Source organism: Pseudonaja textilis, chromosome 8 (genome assembly GCF_049901715.1).
Source record: "Pseudonaja textilis isolate UNSWEBS1 chromosome 8, rPseTex1.2, whole genome shotgun sequence".
NCBI lineage: Eukaryota > Metazoa > Chordata > Lepidosauria > Squamata > Elapidae > Pseudonaja > Pseudonaja textilis.
In genome coordinates, this window is record NC_141997.1 from 9,499,219 (window position 1) to 9,519,475 (window position 20,257).

At 39.4% G+C, this 20,257-nt stretch overlaps 2 protein-coding genes across 11 annotated transcripts in view; one reads left to right on the forward strand and one right to left on the reverse strand.

Annotated features, from left to right (window-relative positions):
* Window positions 1-101: 101 nt before the first annotated feature.
* The window catches only part of CTPS2 (CTP synthase 2), a 162,626-nt gene continuing 142,470 nt past the window's right edge, over window positions 102-20,257 (forward strand). For 9 of the 10 annotated variants that reach the window (XM_087938294.1, XM_087938289.1, XM_087938293.1 and 6 more), the window contains exon 1: window positions 102-218. Coding sequence is in view for 6 of the 10 variants with exons in the window: in XM_087938289.1 (XP_087794415.1) it covers window positions 151-218 (68 nt within the window). In the remaining 4 variants the exon portion in view is untranslated. Of the gene's footprint in view, window positions 219-1,516; window positions 1,632-20,257 lie in introns of all 10 variants that reach the window. The other variant, XM_087938291.1, reaches the window with a different exon arrangement.
* Window positions 6,208-20,174, reverse strand: SYAP1 (synapse associated protein 1). The gene is made up of 9 exons (XM_026714283.2): window positions 19,763-20,174; window positions 16,381-16,499; window positions 14,711-14,777; window positions 13,346-13,419; window positions 12,907-13,046; window positions 11,945-12,084; window positions 10,389-10,447; window positions 7,121-7,265; window positions 6,208-6,923 (listed from the first exon to the last, which is right to left on the reverse strand). Exons 1-9 carry the CDS (start codon window positions 19,959-19,961, stop codon window positions 6,796-6,798), a joined length of 1,071 nt encoding a protein of 356 aa, XP_026570068.1. The 5' UTR covers window positions 19,962-20,174; the 3' UTR covers window positions 6,208-6,795.

Consider the following 20,257-nt stretch of genomic DNA (forward strand, 5'->3'; position numbering starts at 1 on the left):
GCAGCCGCGTAGCCGGCTCGGAGATCACAAATAACTTTCGCTTTTCCCTCAAGTCGCGATCTCTTCCCAACGCTTCACGGGATTTGTAGTTTTTTTGTTGTGTTTTCTTCTCGAGCATGCGATGGCGGCGGCGGCGACGGCTGGAAGCGAATGTTTCCTACAAGGTGCCTTTGGCTTTTAAGGCGCTCTCTCAGAGAAATTCAACACAGTAGAGTAGGGTGAGTCTTCTTAAGTTCGAGATTCTTTGTAACGCCGTCCTGGCCCTTAGGAGGCATGTAGCACAGATTGGTGTGTGAAGCACTTGTTTCCAAAAGATATTTCAGTCGTCGCACCACGTGAAAGAACTAGTGGACTTTATGAAACAATTACTCCTGCCCTGTTCGCGGCCAGAGTTGGGATAGGCTGGTAGCTACATTATACTTATAACAGCAGTGGAGCTTTTCCCAGTCCGCATCTATCTTCCACAATATATGTATTGTTGGTGTTCACTTGGTTTTCCAAGTTAGGAGGGGAATGATTCTTACCCTACATCCTGCTTGGTACATTCAGAAGCTCTTTCAAGGTGAAAAAAAATATTTACACAATATCCTTCGCTGGAACGCGTTTTAATATTGTGAACTTAGTTGAAATACTGTTAAGTCTGCAATAAATAATGGTTATTGTGCTACGTGTGAGCATGTAACAATGTTTTACAGTTAAGAGACAGTATTAATAAATACTTAGCAATATTCCAGTTAAACTCAGATGACATTTGGTAAAATGACGTGTTCATAATTGTGAATGCAAGTTGTATATTTGATTGTAGAAGTAAAAGCAGAATTCTAGTAGAGGGAAGTCTGCCATTTTCTATTAAAAACAACACCCTAGGCGATCTGGTTAATTTTGTAGGAGTCCACTCAATCATCTATTATAGCTCTGCTACAAATTACTCTGTTACAGCTGAGTGTAGCATGAAGTCTGCTAGCTAATTTATATATAGTGTATTGTATGAACCCAGAATCATGGGTAACTTGTGTAAATGTTGGTTAGCTAAGCATGTCATATGAACATAGTAATATTTGCTTCAGTAAGCAATGCAAGATATCATTACAGAAACTTAAAATCTTCATTAGGTTTACAGTTGGTTTTTTATTGTACCCAATCAGTTGTAAGATCTTAGCTGGCATCATTTGGCTTTCTTACTGAGGAGTGTGGTTCAGCAAGATTTTATTTGGCAGGAAAATGGGAAGTAAGATGATTGTAAGAAAGATGAAGTAGAGAAAGTAATATGCAAATTATTGAAAGTTAATAAGTACTTTATTGAAAGTGGAGAACTGGTTAAAAGGTTGTAAGACTTTCCTAGTATGATTTAATTGCTTATTGTACCCTATGACTATTATTAAGTATTGTACCTTATGATTCCTGACTCTTGGCAAACGTATCTTTTCTTTTATGTACACTGAGAGCATTTGCATTAAGACAAATTCCTTGCGTGTCCAATCACACTTGGCCAGTATTCTGTTCTATTCTATTTTAGACTGTAAGTGCATAAATCCGTGATGGCAAACCTATGGCACGCAGAGCCACTTCTGCCGGCATGCAAGAGGTCGCCTGGAAGAGCCCCATTGCACACGCCGACAGCCGATTTTCGGGTATCTGGCATGCATGCATGGGGGTGCTGGTAGTGCACAGGAGATGTGTGTTCATGCACAGAGACACACAGTATGCGGGGGGGGCTTGTGCACATGCGCCAAGATGTGCAGCATGCGCAGGGTCACATGCACAGGGGCTGGGGGGGCAGCGCGCATTGCACAGGAGCCGAAAAAGGCTAGCCACCACTGGCATAGATGAAATATGGATCTGGAACTGGATTGGATTAGAAAGTGAAAAATTCTTGGGCTATTTTACAAATATGAGGATGGCAAATTGTGTGGCCCCATTGTAAATGTAGGTGTGCACGGGAAGATAAAAAGGAGAGTGTAGGCTGCCATTCTTGTGCAAAAAGAACATTGATCTCGTACAGGAGCCTGATGCCAGCTTTGATCTTCTGAGAGTGATATTTCTAGGGGTTCAATGAGAGACAGCCTCAAAGGCAAGGAGTAGAAAGAGGCTGGTGTAATTGGCTGAATGAGAGAGTTGATGTTATAGAGTATCTTCAGCTTTAGTGTATGGTCAGAAATGGTCAAGTGACTAAGGAGTTCCTAGAGCAGATAAATGATAAAGGACTTGGATTATCAGAGATGTATAGGTCAGAATCCTTAAACACAGGGAAACTGTGAGAAAGTTTCACAGCTCCCTCTAGTGAGAGAACAGAGGGTGAAGGATTCTCTTCATAACATGTCATGTTTTTTAGTGAAATTTTAAGGTTTGCGGACAATGGGAGTATTTGTTTTAGGAATAGGAATGTGCTAATCAGGAATAATAGTTCTGAATAGTTGTGAATAGAGTAATAATTATTCTGTGGTAAATGTGAAAACCAAGCTAGGCCCACAGAAATATCTTTTATATGACAAGTACTAATTAAATGTTTGGTTTGAGGGCCCTTTGGAAATTGGGATAGGATAGGGCAAAGGTTATTAGGTCAGATATACTTATTAATGAAAGTCTGTTCAAAGACACTTGCCTCACCATGCTCAAATGGCTAAGTCAGGGCTGTCAAACTTGTGGCCTGAGGGCTGGATGCGTCATGTGCTGGCCACACCCATGCCTAGTTTAGTGAAGGGAGAAAAAGTTGCAATATAGCATGTGATGACACTGTGATGACATGAGTTTGACACCCCTGGGATAAGAATTTGACACCAGTTTTAACACCCCTGGGATAAGTTATCAGATGCCTTGGTCTCCAATTGCTACTGGTAAATGTAAAGTCTATTCACAATCAGACTACACCCATCTATTACATGGTAAAGGATGAATAAGCTTGTAGTATATTACTTAGAACTGGCTGGGCAAAAATGGTAAGTATGCCTGACAGAATATGCTACCCAGGTTTCTGGTCATGCAACAGTTTTGATGCCGACTCTTGACTGGTGGCCTTTCTAGGAAACATGAACTTGGTTAGGAAAGGATAAATAAGTTAATGCAACTGAATGCTATCAGAATGATTTTGCAGGTTTTCTTCTATTGATAATGTCTTAGATTTGGGTGTAGGTTGGACTGTTCAAGTGAGGTGATGGGAATGCTCTGGAATTCTTTTGGGCATGTGAAACCTGATAAGGTGTATGGGATTTTCTAAAGTAGTGGTCACCAACCAGTGGGCTGGGGACCACTGGTGATCCGTGAGAAAATGTTGGTGGTCTGCAAAGAAATGTCACCCCCAAAGCAATTAATCTAGGCTGCGTGGGAAGACAAGGCTGTGCCCTCCACATGGCCCACGGGAAGACAAGGCTTGCATCGCTTGCATTGCAAACAACACGAGTAGTGAGGGGAGGGGGGAAAGGGCGGAGGGCGGAAACATGCCCCTGGCTGCTTCTTTCTTCTTCTGCTTTTGGCTGCATGCAAGGAAAGCAACAAAAAATTTTCCTTCTCTCTCCCAAATTCCACCAGAAATGAGTCTTTGGGACCCTGCAAGGCATCCTGCTCCAAGAGGCTGCGCCGGCAAAGACTCATTTCTGGCGGAGTTTAGGAGAGAGAAAGAAAGACTTCTGCTTCTGTTGCTTTTCTTGCATGAAGTCTCTCTCTCTCTCTCTCTCTCCCTCCCTCCCTCCCTCCCTCCCTCCCCTTGAGAATAGAGCTGGAGACAGTAACCTGAGATCCCAAATAATGATCGATCGGTAGGAAAACGGGATGGGGAATTTTCCTGCAGACTTTTTTTGGGATTTTCTCTGGTCCACCGGATTTCAAATTATGAGTTTGATGGTCCCTGAGGTCCAAAAGGTTGGCGACTCCTGTTCTAAAGTATGAGTTCTGCCACCTGGGACACCATTTTACAGTGTTATTTAATAATTATACAGAATCTCTAGGAGAGGTCATCTCTCCGTTTATAGAGTACTGTATTCGGAAGCTTCAACTATGCTGTGACTGGCACTGGTTATTCAGCACATCACCACACTGGTGTATGACTTACATTGACTTCTGCTGTGCTTCTGGATGCAATTCAAGGTATTATTAGTTTTAAAGCCCTTCATGGCTTGGGACCAGTGAACTTATGGGACCATCCCATCTCAAGTCTCTACCTGATCCAGCAAAAGGTGCATGTTCATTGACTAAGGAGTATTGGCTGGAGGGGAGAGCTGTTCCTGTAAAGGCACCACTTTTAAGCATTATTTATCCTGATATTGGATTGGACCGGTGGTGGTAGTCTACCTGTTCGGCCCGTTTTGGCGTACTGGTAGCACTGAAAATCAGCTGACAGAGAACCAGTTCGCTCCCGGTCTCTCCAATGTTCTGCAGTTGGGCCCACCTGCCCGGCTCTGCTCTTAGGTCCTTTTTAACCTCTCAGCTGTTTGACCCTATTTCAATAACTAATGGGCTATTTGAAAAAAAATATGTATAGCATTTGATAACAGTCTCATATACAGCTCATTTTTTAGACTGAAACTCCTATAATCTCTGATGATTAACTATACTGCCTAGTGGGAATCTTGCTTCCTGAAGAGAAAAAAGTAGCTGAGACTGCTCTAAAATTGCCCTTAATATTGTCCTTAAAAGTATCCATTGTTACTATTAATACAGGTTAGCTAAAGAATGTTTAAACTCTAGCTTTAGCTAGTAAATATTGTATGATCTTCGACATTTTGTGTTCTGGAAATTATATTTTCTAATTTATAGCGTGATGACATGTTTTCTAATTTATAGTGTGACTGTTCTCAACTTATGATTGTTATCCTTATATATTTGTAGATGCAATTACAATCTTTTTTGAATTCTCATGAGTACTGGGGTTTGGATAAAAGATTACATTATTTAATATTTCAAAGAATCAAGTTATTGGCTACACTGAAACTGTTCATTTCTGAAATTTAGGAATTAATGAGATAGTTCAAACAAAATTAATGCAAATGATTTACCAAAAATCGTCCTAGTACTTTAGGGAACTAGAACAGTGTTGGCGAACCTTTTTGGCACTATGTGCCTAAATGGGAGTGTGCGCGTGCACAAGCCCACATGCTGGAAACCGGAAGAGCAACTGGTTTCAAGCGTGCACATGCACTCTGGCCACCTGGTGTTCTGGTTTCTGGCATGCATGCGCGCGTGAAGACCAGCTGGCTGGTGCACATGTGTGCACTAGAAACAGGAAGAATGTCAATGAATCCCTCAGAGTCCATTTAAGCTCACGCCAACTGCTTCAGTGACTCCATCCAGTCACCTCATTCTCTGCCCTCCCATTTTTCTTTTGCCCTCAATCATTCTGAGCATTGGGTTCTTCTCCAGTGAGTCCTTCCTTCTCACTAGTGGCCAAAGTATTTGAGTTTCATATTCAGGGTCTGGCCTTCTAAAAAGCAGTCAGGGGTTGATCTTCTCTAGGACTGACCAGTTTGATCACCTTGCAGTCCAAGGGACTCGTAGAAGTCTTCTCTAGCACCAGAGTTCAAAGGCCTCAATTCTTTGGCGCTCAGCTTTCCTTATGGTCCAACTTTCACAGTCATACATTGCAACTGGGAAAACCATAGCCTTGACACTTTTGTTGGCAGGGTGATGTCTCTGCTTTTTAGTATGCTGTCTAAATTTGCCATAGCTTTCCTCCCAGAAGCTGGCGTCTTTTAATTTCTTGGATGTAGTTCCCATCTGTGGTAATCTTGGAGCCCAGGAAAATAAAATCTGTCACTACCTCCATTTCTTCCCCATCTATTTCTTGTCTTATAGCACAATTGAATTAGCCTTTGCCCAGACTAAGCCTGTATTTCTCATTAAATAGAAATACAGTATCTGTCTTTAAGTGTCAGTAGTTACCATGAAATATTCTATACATTTTAAAAATTGAAGGCATACTTTTGTCTTAAACATATGCAATCTATGTTTTCCTTTAAAGCTTGTTCTGGATATGACTTTCAAAGTCATTGGAGATATTATTTTGTTTAACAAATGTTTGTCATTTACCCTTTGCTGGTTGGTGCCACTAATCAAAACTGAAACAGTATCTTTTTAGGGTAGTGAAGGGAGTAGTATTGTCCAACTGATTTTTCTGTTATTCAATTAGTGGAAAGCCTTTAGTGCTTCTGTTTAAAATGGTAACATTTCAAAAGCCCCAATTAAAAGCAACATTTGAACTATAAACAAGAGGCAAGCTTATGACATTCTAGAATCTATTTTTGAAAAAGCTCATATTTAGATTATTTTCATGAGGTATTTATAAATGAGTCAGAAGTAGCAAAATAGCAACGAGTTCGTGCCATTATTAATATGAAAGTAGTTGGGATACAAGTCAACTATAGGAAATGTCACAATTTTACTTATGGTCAGGAATTATTTTCTCATCATTCATCATTTAGTATTTTCTAATCATCTGAAAATATCAAAACAATGAAAATTCAAATACAATGATCCTGACAATTCTAGGAAGATTTTTAAATATATGTTCATGTGTTCTAGATCATTCTTACATCAAGTACTATTTTGTGATAAACCAAAAATCACTTCTGCAATTTCTTTAACTATGACAATTTGGTATTATTAGAAAATCCCTAAAATACAAGCAAAACTTGCAATATAATTTGCTAGATTATAGACAGTATTTTCCGAGAACAGTTTCTGTGCCTGATTATGCAACACCTTGAGTCTTATTTTACAAAGAACTTTGGGCCTCAAGGAGAGTACTTGAACCAAATGTAAGAACAAGTTAATGTCAGTTTTTGGAAAATGTTCCAGACAAAGTGATCAATTTTCTGTCTGTAGCATTTTTTCGATTTCTTTGTCCCAGTTGTCATCTTGTTTTTCTGATTCTGTAACTACTTCATATTCTTGAAGTTCTTGTTGTAGTTCTTTTTCCCAGTCTGCAGTTTCTTCTAAATAGAAATAAAGCATATCCTTAACTTATATGATTGTAAAATACTCAACATGTAATTTAGTGTTCATACACTGTTATAATTGAATGCACCATTTTAAGATCAAAATCAAACGAGAGCTTTAACAAAATACTATTTTTATGGATTTTGTACTAGCAGGACCATATTATTAGAATATGAAGAATAATTATTTTTACCATCCACTGTCGTTGTTTCCTTTTTCTCATCAAGCACAAGCTGTTCAATCTCTTTTCTCAAATCTTCCTGATTCAGGTTGCAAGCATCAAAAGCATCACTTACAAATTCAGATACACCTGGACTAGTAGAAATCTCTTCATCATCCTTTAATATAATTTTAAAGAGGACTAATTTAAGAATATAAACAAACTTTATTAAAAGATTTATACTATTCATTTATTATAAGGCATGGGTATCAAACTCGCGGCATCACGTTGCTGTCGCGTGGAGTATTGTGATTTTTTTCCCTTTGTGGAGCTGGGGTGGGCATGGCGTGTGTGATGCATGTGGCCTGTGGGCCGCCAGTTTGACACCTCTGTTGTAAGGAATGGAAAAACATTGAAGTTACAGATACATGATATCTAAACCAAGAAAACACTTGTAGTTTTTATCAACTACATCTATGTTATTAATAGCAGATTGCAAGAAAGAATAGATATCTACCTGATCCCAACAATGCTTTTAGAATTATTCTTCTAGCATGTCATTTCTGCTCTCCAGCAAGAAAAAATGCACTGTGCTATTGTTAATGGAAAGATTACTAGTACTAACTTCTGTACATCTTTAGATTTTTTAGGCCAGAGATGTCAAACTCAAGGCCCATGGACTGGATCCAGCCTGCTGGGCTGTCCTGGAAACACTGAGGGGCTGGCCCATGTTGCTACAGCCCAGCCCATCAAATCCTAGTGTGCACATGTGCGCACAGGAGACAGGTACATGCTGGGATAGGGTGGACAGTGCCTGTGTATGCGTGCGCCTGCCTGCTGTTCACATGTGCATCCACCAGGATGGGATGGGATGGGCCGAAGCGACAGTAAGGGGCAGGCAGGCCCCTTACCATTTTCAGGACAGCCATACTTACGAGCCTTTCAGATATGTGTGCATGGGGGGGAGGTGTTCAGCAGCAGGGGCTCTGCAGCTGGCCCTCCAAGGAGCAGGTATGGCGATGGTGGCGCCGGCAGAAAGCAGGGGGGGAGGCACGTGATGCACACCACTGGACATGCCTGCTCCATCCCATGTGTCTGGGATAGTGTTCTGACCTAGGCTTCTTTAGAAAGCATAAAACGCAATCTTAGTTTCAGAAAAACCTCTTTTATTTCCACAGCTGTGAATTACGTTCATTCACAGCCTACAAGGCTTCACAAACAGTCTTTCAGGGGAATGTTTATAAATACCCACCTTATCGCACTTAGAATACTGCCAAAGAACTAACTGCCAAACGCAGGGCAAGGCCAAATTTGACACAGAGTCAAACAGAACTTTTCAAAGCTTGAATCGACCAGACAAACTAATTGCTTCTTGCAAAAGCTCACGTCCCGTTCACTCCCCTTTTATATCCTATGGGAGAGGCCAATCATCTCCGAGGTGTGGCCTGAGTCAACCCTGCTTTCTCAATTGTTTTTGTCTTCTGGTAGCTCTGCACCTGTGCAGGCTGGGAATGGGTTCCAGAAACTCCCCCGCCTCAATGCTGTCTGAGTCTGAAGGAAGCTGATAACTGTCAGCCTGCCCTGGCCCCATCTCTGCCTCTGATGCAGAGCCCTCGCCTGAGCTTTCCTCAGCCTCCAAACCAGCCCAGGTTCCCCCGCAACCTCCCCACTACTGTACGACTTTGCTGCCAGCTCTGTCAGGTGCTGGCAGGCCACAAGAGATAGATCAGGTGGCTGCCCAATGCATCCAGCAGGGCAGACCGCATGTCTCTCCCCTGCACCTCTGCCTCCGGCTACTGCTGCCACTGCAGGCCAAGACAAGGTGAGGAGTGTGTGGGGCAGTTGTTATCAGACACCATCGGCCTACCTACTCCATCCCATCTGTTTTTGCTTGTGGTTGGAGAGCAGGTTGCCACCGGTCATCTTGGCCTCCTCATGGGTGTTGCCCTTGGCCTGTGTGCATTTCCCTTGTGCCCCTAACACATCTTAGGACCTCTATGAGGTGCCACCATTATTGAGGCCACCAGCACTTTGCGCAGCTCCATTAGGCTACTGTCATCGCTGCCTGGAGCACCAGGTCCTCCCAGCACGAAGTGGCTAGCTAGAAGGTCCAAGTAGACACGGTAAAGCATGCTCAGGCCCAGCAGGCAAAAGATGGTCACTGTGAGTGGGGAAAGCCGGATTCCCATTGGTGCCATGGCTGCCCAAGCCCAGCCGGGATTGTGTGCCTCCCCCCATCTCTGCTGGACCTGGGTAGCCATAGTGCCAATGGGGATCTGGCTTCCCCTGCTCACAGTGGCCATTTTTTGCCAGCTGGGCCTGGGCGGCCATGGTGTCGATGGGGATCTGGCTTTCACCACTCATGGTGGCTTCTTTTGCCTGCGGGGCCTGGGCGTGCTCTACCACTTCTATTCGGCCTTTCTTGCTGGCTGCTTCACCTCCTTTGGGCTGGGCGGGTCTTCCGAGCAGTGGTGGCAGCCTGCAGTGGAGCCAAAGTGCATCGGCTATGCAAAAGGGGAACATGCTCTACACACAGGCCAAGGGCAAGACCCGTGAGGGGGATGAGGAGATGACCAGCGACAACTTACTAATCAACTGCAAGCCAAAATAGACAGTGAGTCAGAGTAAGTGCATCCAGCAGTCGATATGAACAGCCAGCTTGGTGGTGGCAGTGGGCTTCGCAGCTGCAGCGTGCACCAGCTAAGGGGCTGGCAGACTGTGACTACAGTCTGAAACCATCCCCCCTGCTCATAAAGGGTGGTGAGCGTGGTGTGGCTGACAGTTTCCAGCTGTAGCTTCCCTGCCCCTTGCCTCGCCTCACCCCATCCCATGGGACGAGCCTCCCTCCCCATCGGAGAGCTCTGGATTCCTTCCCCAACCCCGCATGGTCCCCACAGGCACCATCCACACGAGTGAGTGATGTCAAGCTGGTCAGGCCCCCAGGTCACCCCAGTCGGCCACCCTGACCACCCCCAACCCCCCAGCAGACTTCAATGCTGATCCGGCCCTCAGTGAAATTGAGTTTGACACCCCTGGTTTAGGCTAAGAAAACATACCTTTGGTAGAACAATCATCAAAGAAAAATGGCTTGAACAGGTAGCTTTACGCAAACTCCTAACTAAAAGAGTTTCCACTGTTAGTCCTTTTAAAATTCTAATTCAGACTTATTTCAGCAATTTCTTTTACTTTCTAGTTTGCTTAGATAAAAGCTTTCTGGGCAATTAGAAAATAGCTTGGATTTTGAAATTTAAAAATCTTTGCTTAAGTGTATACCTTAATCAGCACTATAACGTAAGTTTACCTCTTGATGTTTCAGCTGAGATTTGATTGCAACAGGTGGTATCTTTGGCCTCACAGTATCTAGGGGAAAAATGGATACAGTAAAATTCTGAAGGTATTTTCTAACAATGTCTGATGTTTTAAAACATGTGGATAACTCTAGGCATTGATACCAAGCTGTGATTTATTGCTACTGCATGTATGGATAGCAAGCCTGTACTTCTGTATTTTCTTCTCTTCCTCCTTCAACAAAGAAATACATTTGGCTTGCAGTCTGTAATAAAAGGGTAGCTTGTCTTTGTTACTGATTTGATATACTGGTTTCTTAATTGTGGTGTTAACAAGATATATATTTTTCAGACTTGAATGAAGCAAAAAGTATTCAGGTATTCTTTGACTAACAGCAGTTCACTTAGTGACCATTCAAAGTTACAACAGCACTGAAAAAAATGACATGATGGTTTTTCACATTTAAGACCATTGCAGCATCCCCATGGTCACATGATTTATATTCAAATACTTGGCAACTGACTCACCTTAATAACAGTTGCAGTGTTCTGGGGTCATATTACAAACTTCTGGCATGGAGAAGCTAGATTCACTTAACAGCTGTGTTACTATTTTAACAACTGCAGGGATTGTGGCAAAGAAGGTTGTAAAATGGGGCAAAGCTTACTTAACAAATGTCTCACTTAGCAATATAAATTTTGGGCTCAATGGCTGTCGTAAGTCGAGAACTACCTGTAGTTTGTTAAGCTTAAAATAGCCTCTCTTGACATACAAAGAAGACGAAAAAGGAATGGAATAATGTAGCAGAATGCAAGTTTTCTGAGGTTTATAGAAGGGGTAACAGGCTTTTTGAACTAGGTCTATCCTTTCAGTTATCCTTAAATAATGAAAACAATTGTAGTAAATGTCAATCGTGTCTGCAGGATTACATTGCACATCCACAGAGATAGCTGTAGCTCCTCAGTAACCTGACATCTGGCCCTGAAAACATTAGGTTGTTTATTTGGCTTTGTGCTGTCAAAACACTTGTCATGCCTAATCAATGTAGTGTTTCAGACATTTAAAGCTGCAAAATAGGCAGAAATGTCTACAAAGGTAACAGGACAATCTATTATTTTTAGTTTCAGAGTAGGAATGAAGGGGCTTCATAGTTAGCAAAAGGAACTAACATGCATGCCATGAATAGTGGAACTGAACAGAACTGTAAAATCATTGTGCAGAAGTGTTTAATTTTTAAAAAAATCTTATCTCAAGATGTAATACAGTTACATAGATTTAATAATTATATATGCAGAGTAAGATTTTGAAATGAGTTAGACATATCTTTTTTTAGATCATAACTATGGGACTACATCATTTTATATGCTGTATTAGTTTGTTTTAGCTGCAGAAAGAAGTTGAACTTGTTTTAAAGGAAATCAAATATACCATGTTTGTGCAAAAATTGGTTTTCTCCCAGTTATCTAAGGAATGTTTCATATGAAATTGAAGGTGTAAGCAGCTTGAATTAAAAAAAAGAAAAGAAAAAACTTTCAAAATTTTAAATGTTTGTTTAAAGCAATTAGCTACCTGTTTGCTGTCTATCCTCTTCATTGCCATTCTTTTCGTTTCTCACTGCTTGCTGTGCAGCCAGTGCTGTAAGTTGTGCAGACTGTTTAATAAGGGAGACGCGGTAAAAATAATTCCTCCAGAACACTTCTTCCTTTACACTGAGGACAAAAACACGTGTTTTTGTTCGTAAATAGTTACTTTATAACACTGGGTATACAGATTTTATGTATTAGGATTTGCCTTAATTGCCTGTCAATATTTTTGTATGTCATGGTTGTGGTAGTGCAGTCTGAAAGCCACATTTTATCCAATTGGTTAGGTATAGTTCCTATATTTGCATGTAAAGTGGGAGGGAAAATATAAACAATGTTTCAAAAAGATGGAATTGCATAGATTAAATGAAACACTCTCTGTGTGTACCCACACGTATATGTGTGTGTTTGTGTCTGTGTCTTCTCTCTTTCTCTCTCTGCAATAACTCTCAACAATTAAGGTCTCCATAGAGTTGTGATGTGCTATTTTCTTCACATCAATAGGGAACAGGTTAGCCACTGCCCAAAGATTTCCCATCAAAAATACAATAAGATCTCAATATAAGAGATCCCTTTTAGTCACTGGATGCTGTAGACAAACTGTATTTCCTGATACCCAAGTCTATTGCATTCAAAGTTAACCAGGTGAATAAAATTTATACCAAATTATGAAATTTTTGTCAATTTGTCATATTTGTCAATATGTATCATTTCTATAGTGAGAAATAGTACAAATATCTGATACAGAAAGCCTTTAAGAAAATCAGCATTCATAATTTTAAATGGTTTAACTCTAGCCTTGAAGAGACAATGACACATTAAATATCAAGGCTTATTTTAATAGGAAAAAATAAACAGATAGTAATAATCGGTAGTTTTCAAGCTGTGATATTTCTTGATAGCTAATTGATTAGAAAATAGCTTATCAAATATAGGTAGATCACTCACTGTTTTGGAACTAGATCAAATCTCATTCTAGTCAGAAGCTCATCTTCTTGAAGCATTACCATGGCTACTGGATACATCTGGTCAAAGTCAAAATTAAATTGAACCCCTGCTGGTGGATCACGCAGAAAGTTTCTTCTATCCTTTATAAAATAAAATGTGGTTGACAGAGGTTGAAACCTGTTGTTACCTTGGAAAAATATTTCTCAATATGGTTTTTGAGAAATGAATTACATCATAACACACATATGTTTTTATTTGTATTAGAGCTTTTTAGAAGTTATTACATATCTGAATATCTAGAATTCTGCTTTAGGTAACAAACATGTTTTCAAGAAATTAATTGCTTATGCTAGAAATGAGAAGCTCATGATCACTGAACTACAGGTTTTCCCCCCCATTCCTGATTCAAAAGATAAAAAGCAAAAAACCTGCCACATACTGCTGATAAGGCCAGTATTTGTTGTTGAATTGTTTCTTCTTCATTGCTGTCTACCCATGGAGGCACAGCTATTTCTGTGAGCAGAAAAGGAGTAGTTATATAATTGCATTCAGCCATCAGAGACCCCTGAACAACTAGCATCTTCAAGTAAAAAAAGCCTCTTGCTAAGGTACATCAGAAGAATGCTCAACCCAGTAACACTATTAAGCATCGAACTAGATTATGTTAATTGAACTTAATTCATAACTCTATGGTGAATTCCATATATCTAGGGGTAAGAAGGCAGCATTTGTCCTGATTATTTTTTCTTTTGTCCGATAGATTATCTGATTCAGCCTGGGAGACCACAGTGAGAGGAAAATTGTAAAATTGTGCCATATAACCAACCTATATATTTCTAAAACAGAATAGTTGTGTATATACATGAAGATTCAAGTATTGCACACATTTTATTTTGAAGGAAAGCTATATAATTCTTGTAGCAGGTTGATGTTTCCCAAGAACAAATAATAGCTTCAGTCCCAATATATGTACAAATAATAGGTTTCTGCATATAATTCCTGATCTTGAATGCACATGATTCCTGTCAATTTTACTAATTGGAGAAACATGGATCTGAGTGCCTTATTCTGGATCAGGCATATTACCTATAATTTGAAGCTTTATTTTTTTAGTAATGAATCTGAATTGCAAAATCTCCAGTGAGAAGTATAATCCAGTCAAATTTCTTTTGCTGCCTGTATTCATTTTTATGAAGTTTAGTCAAGCAGCTGAGACCTTTAATATTAAGTTAGAACCCCAGAATGTTTATTTATCAGAGCTAATGCAATATACCAGGTGGTTTACTAATACCAACAAAATTCATATCTATGGATTGGATGTCTCCCACACACATGCATGCATTTTCATCCACTGTTCTGAAAACAGAACTGAAGTTGGTGAGATTGTATATATTTGTCTTAATTATAGGAAGAACATAAATATGCTTCTAAATACCATTATTAGACAAGGATATTGTTTCATATTACCATATGTTGCAAGATAAAAAGCTTTTCTTCTTTCATAAAAATATTTTTTTTGCACAAATAATGTACTACATTTGCAATTTGTAAGTATATAAATATTGCTTTTTCATTTTTTTACTTTGTTGTATCTTAAACAATGCAACTTTCTATTTTATATGAAACTCAACCTTTTCTTTTTCTGATAGACTTTTTTTTTAAAAATCAGCTATTTACACGTTATTCCGTTGAATCTTGCAAGCGGTTTTTGCTTATGTGTTAGGAAACATCATGCCACCTTCCTAGTCCAATCTACAAGCTTTCTAAATATGATTATTAGTTTTGTAGCCAATTCAAAAAATACCTGATTTTTTGGTGTGTTGCTGTTGAACAAATTTTTCTTGCTCCTTTTGAAAGTCTCCTATAATTGTCTACAACAAAAATATGAAAAATGAAAAAAATAGATGAGCATTTCAAAAATACATTTTTGCTATTGTAACACAATGTGGACAATTTCTAAAGAAAAACCTGACAACCATTCTTTATGTAGCCTGCAGGAGAAAGTGAAAAAAAAACCCTAAAACTGTGTAAGGTTTATATATTTCAATGGTGCCCCAAAACAGATAAAATAAATAAAGGGATTTCTGACTATATAGAATGTGCCTGCATGCTGCATGTGTTTTCCTTTTCTCTTAAATGCCAGCACTTTTTTATACTGCTCACATAAAAATTGAGAAAAAAATAGCTAATATTACTACTCTAAAAGAAGTGACCCAAGTTTCAAATAGTTTTTAGCATAAATATAAAAAGTGAGCTTACTGCATTTCCCCATCATATCTTCAATCTAAAATAGTGGACACCAAAAACAAATAGGGTACAACATATGCTCTTTTTAATGAATCCTGTAAATAAATGTTTCCCCTTTGCAGATCCTTACACTAATCAAACCTATGCTACTGTCAATAATATTAGCAATGGCATTCAAATTCAGTATTTCTGCACATTCAGATTATTATACCTTAAAGTTCTTTGCTGGTAACCATCATGTTTCTTCTTCATCTAAACCTAAAAACCAGCCCCAAAGTAGCTAATTATAATTAAAGTATTTCTGATGTGTTTGTCCAATGTATGGTCATGTGAATTGGGCCACAATCATGGCTTATTTGATATATTCCCTATTCTATAGAAATTCAATAGAGTGCATGCAATTGAATAAGCATAATATTTAAAAGGACCTCATTCTTATATTCAGTCTGAGTGATCTATACAATGAAATTACAGGCGGTCTTCAACTTACAACTATTCTTTTAGTGAGTTTGAAATTACAATGCCACTGAAAAACCAGACCTCACACTTACAACCATCACAGCATTCCCACAGCCACATGATCAAAATTGGCCACTTGGCAACCAGTTTGTATTTATGGTAGTTGCAGCATCCCAGGAGCATGTGATCACTATCTGCAACTTTGCCAGTCAACTTCTGACAAGGAAAGTTAATGGTGGAAGCCAATTTGCTTAAGAACGACATGATTCACTTAACTGCAGTGATTCTTATAATTGCCTTGCTTAGCAACAGAAATTCTGGTCCCAACTGTGTCATAAGTTAAGGACTATCCATATATACATTTTAATTGCTACCAAGTTTATCTAGATAACTAATACAAACTTGTAAGATGAGTAGCATAAAGATGAGTTCTGAGGGATAAAGCTGGTGACCCTAATTCCATAAGGCATCTTTTCAAGCTGAACTTGGTTTAAGTGACTACATGGACATAATCATATGGTTTTCTTTAGGTGGTTTGCCATTACCTTCTTCCTGGAGATTTTTCAACTTTCTATTCTTAACCTATAGACCTAGACTTTCATGGTGATATCCCATTTAAATATTTTCCTGATTGGAGCCTGCTTAGCATTTGTGCCTTGGTGCTGTCATCTGCAAAAACTATGAAACTAAAAGCTTTCACAATGATTTAAAGCAGAGTAGGTTAATAAAAATACCAGTTTTATAGGCAATTATTTACAACTAAAGTACCTTATCAATTATATTTTCTATTTTTCCTTCTTCAACAGACTTCTTTATAGTTTGTGCTGTTTCAGCAACTGATTCAGATATCTTTTTTGTAGCCGTTGTAGCAAAGCTGAAGATATAACCTTTTAAAGATAAGACATCATTTAAACTTAGAATATTTTCCTTCTTGTACTTCAGAAACTAATTGCTAATATGAATCTGAAGAATATAGTAATTTAGATTTTTATTCATTCAATTCTGCTAGTGCTTTAAAACATGCAGCATAATTAATGCACAATTATCAGGAGCAAGGGAACTAACATACAGAAGCCCGCTTCCACACAGTCTAGAGTTTATCAGTATCATTGATAATCTGGTGCATAAATTAGCATATCAACAACTTGACTTTAAATAATTTGATATTAATTCAGGATTCTGGATGTAGGTGCCTGATAGAGAATATTATGACAGGAGATATTCTTGAACTAACTTACATTGAGAAAGCAACTATATTTAGGATGGTGTTTTGATTTCTTTGTTAGGCAGCCTTGAATATTAAACTAACATTTCTTAAAATAAAATAAAGTATGACAAATCCAAGATACTGTACATGATGAATTCACTGAACTCAGTAACAAAAAAAATCTAAATTGTACTAAGTTTATTTATTTTGTTCATCTACCAACAAAACAAGGCTTTGAAAACTAGGATTTCAGCCATCCTATTTAAATAATAACATAACCTGTAATCTTTTTTTTTAAAAAAAATTAATTGATAACACAAACTATAAGTTGTTAATTGTTAACCCTAATTCTGAATTTTTCCTTATTCGAAAAACTCATTTGCTGTATATAAGCTTTAGTTTCAACATTCATTGCTGCTATCATCACCAACACACACTTTTAAACATAGCTTTTCCTAGTAATATGGAATTGGAGTGTGTTGCTTTTTCATGTAGTTTAGAAACCAAATATAAAGGGTATTCCAACATCTCCGAAGAAGTGCTTGAATATTTTATACATTAGCACAATACCAACGAAGAAGGAAATAACAGCTCTCACAAGAAATCAGCATGGTTGCATAAAGAACCATCTGATAAACCGAAAGATGTTTTATCTTTCAAACAAATAAAAAAGTGGAAAGAAAGACACAAAACTGAGGCAGAAATCAGCAAATAGCCCAAGCCTGCAAAAAGGAAGTGAGGAAAGCTAAGGCTCAAAATGAACTAAGGCTTGCAACAAAAGTAAAGATATAACAAAAACATTCTTTCATCATGTAACAAACAAGAAAAAAGTCAAGGAAACAATTGGTCCATTAATGGGAGAAAGTGGTAAGAAAGTGACAAGCAATAGGGAGAAAGCAGAATTGCTTGTTTTTTTGCGTCCGTCTTTACACAAAAGGAAAAAACAGTCCAACCTATCAAAAACAGTTGATAGGAATAAAAGTTAAAATAGGCAAGAAAATGGTAACTCAAGACAAATTCAAATCACCAGGATCAGATGGATTATACTGCAAGGTTCTGAAGGAACTGGTAGATGTGATTTCAGAACCACTAACTAGTATCTTTCAAAGATCTGGGGAACTACCAGAGAACTGGAAAAGAGCTGACGTTCTCATTTTCAAAAAGGGGAAAAAATAGATGCAGGAAACTACAGATCTATCAGCCTGATCTCAATATCTGGGAAGATTCTGGAAAAGATAATCAAGCAATGAATCAGCAACCACCTAAAGGCAAACAAAGTCATCACCAAAAGCCAACATGGGTTTGTCAAAAACAGATCATGCCGGACAAATCTTATTGCATTCTTTGACAAAGTGACAAAATTAGTAGACCAGAGGAATACTGTGAACATAATTTACTTGGACTTCAATAAGGCATTTGATAAAGTAGACCACAAACTACTACTTGATAAGATAGAAAAATGTGGGTTTGACAGCATCATCTCCAGATGGAATTGCATGTACATGGAGGGAAATATGCAGTGGGGTACCCCAAGGCTGTGTTTTAAGCCCAGTACTCTTCAACATCTTCATCAGTGATTTGGATGAAGGGACAGATGGGGAACTCATCAAATTTGCAGATAACACCAAGCTGGCAGGAATAGCCAACACTCTAGGAAATAGGCTTAAGATACGGAAAGATCTTGACAGGCTTTGGGTGCTAACACAATAAAATTCAATGGTGAAAAAAGTAAGGTTCTACACTGAGACAAGAAAAGCCAAATGCATAGGTATAATATAGATGGTACCTGGCTTAATAATAGTAACTGGGAGAGGGATCTTGGGAGTCCTAGTGGACAATAATTTAAATATGAGCCAGCAATGTGCTGCAGCTGCCAAAAAAGCTAACAGTTTTAGGCTACATCAAGAGTCTTCAGACTTGGCAAGTTTAAGACTTATGGACTTCAACTCCCAGAATTCCTGAGCTAACATGACTAGAGGAAGAATTCTGGGAATTGAAATCCACAACTCTTAAAGCTGTCAAGTTTGAAGACCCCTGGGCTACATGAAAAGCGATAGAATCAAGATCATGTGAAGTGATCACACTTAGAATACTGGATTCAGTTTTGGTCACCACGATGTTAAAAAAAGATGTTGAGACTAGAAAATGGGGAGAAAAGAGCAGCAATGATTAGAGTACTAGAGGCTAAAACATATAAAGAACGCTTGCTGGAATTGGGTATGTCTAGTTTAATGACAAGAAAGACAAGGTGACATAGCAATGCTCCAATATCTAAGGAGTTGCCACAACAAAGAGGGAATCAAGCTATTCTCCAAAGAACATGAAGGGAGGACAAGATATGGATGGAATCAAGGAGAGAATTAAGGAGAAATTTCCTGACAAAACAATTAACCAGTGGAACAACTTGCCTCCAGAAGTTGTGAATGCTCCAAAGCTGGAAGTTTTTAAGAAGAGAATGGACCACCATTTGTCTGAAACGGTATAGGGTTTCCTGCCCAAGCAGGAGATTGCACTAGAAGACCTCCAAGATCCCTTCCACTCTTATTATGTTATTTCTATAATTGCAACCAAAAGCCAAACACTCTATTTAGATGCGAATAAGTGTTAGTTGAAGCTAAACAGGTCCAGTTTATGCCTACTGCAACTTTATTAAATTTGTATGCTGCAATTTGTATGCTGTCTGACTCACAACAATTCTGGGCAGCATGCAAGTTCAATAAATGAATAAACCAATCTTTGACGTCTTAGTGTCTCTTGTTGCCATCTAGCGGTCGTCCGGATTTTGGGTGCCCTACAGAGTGGGATCCGAGGAAACCATTTGTAGAAAAGATTGTTTGTAGCTTCTGCGCTAGGGCAGCCTGTAAGCACGTAATAAGCAGATCATTGTTAAGGTGGGGCGAGGGTTCTTAGCCACGGGACTTCGCGGAGGAACGAGAAACTCACTGCCAAGCCCCTTGGCCTGATTAGAGAGCGGGTCCATGTCCGCCCCCCCTTTCAGTTCCTCCTCTTCGTAGCGCGGCGGGGGCGCGTCTCTTTCAGGGACCTCTTCTTCGCCAGTTCTTGCTTCCCCCTTGGGGGGAGACGGCTTTCCTCCTTCTTCCGCCCAATTCATTCCCAACCAGCCACTCAGGCCGCGTAACATCTTTAAAAGATTCGCGTCTCTACCCAAAGCCTCCCAACTGTGTTAAACTTCCCCCTCAACGGTGTTCTGGGTCTCGGCAGCGTCAGGCCCAGGTTGCTGGGAAGGCAGCCTTTGTTTCCGGAAGAGACAGAGAGCCCGCCTATCACGTCATCCCAGTATGTCAGCAGCGGAACCAGGGATCTCGGCTTTTCAACGGCCGCGCGTTCTGCTTCTAATGAGCGCCCCCTTTGGTCCCTCTATCTGGGCAAGGCACTCCGCTGAGAGGAGGGTTTGGGTTTTTTTTTTTTTTTTAAGAC

Bases quoted from the DNA above. Each gene is read 5' to 3' on its own strand.
- SYAP1 (XM_026714283.2), bottom strand. From the start codon at position 19,961: ATGTTACGCGGCCTGAGTGGCTGGTTGGGAATGAATTGGGCGGAAGAA. The intron at 13,420-14,710 runs GTATTTTTTGAA...TTCTGCTCACAG, and splicing joins GCAACACACCAAAAAATCAG to AAATAGCTGTGCCTCCATGG. The intron at 6,924-7,120 runs GTAAAAATAATT...ATTTCTATTTAG, and splicing joins GGAAACAACGACAGTGGATG to AAGAAACTGCAGACTGGGAA.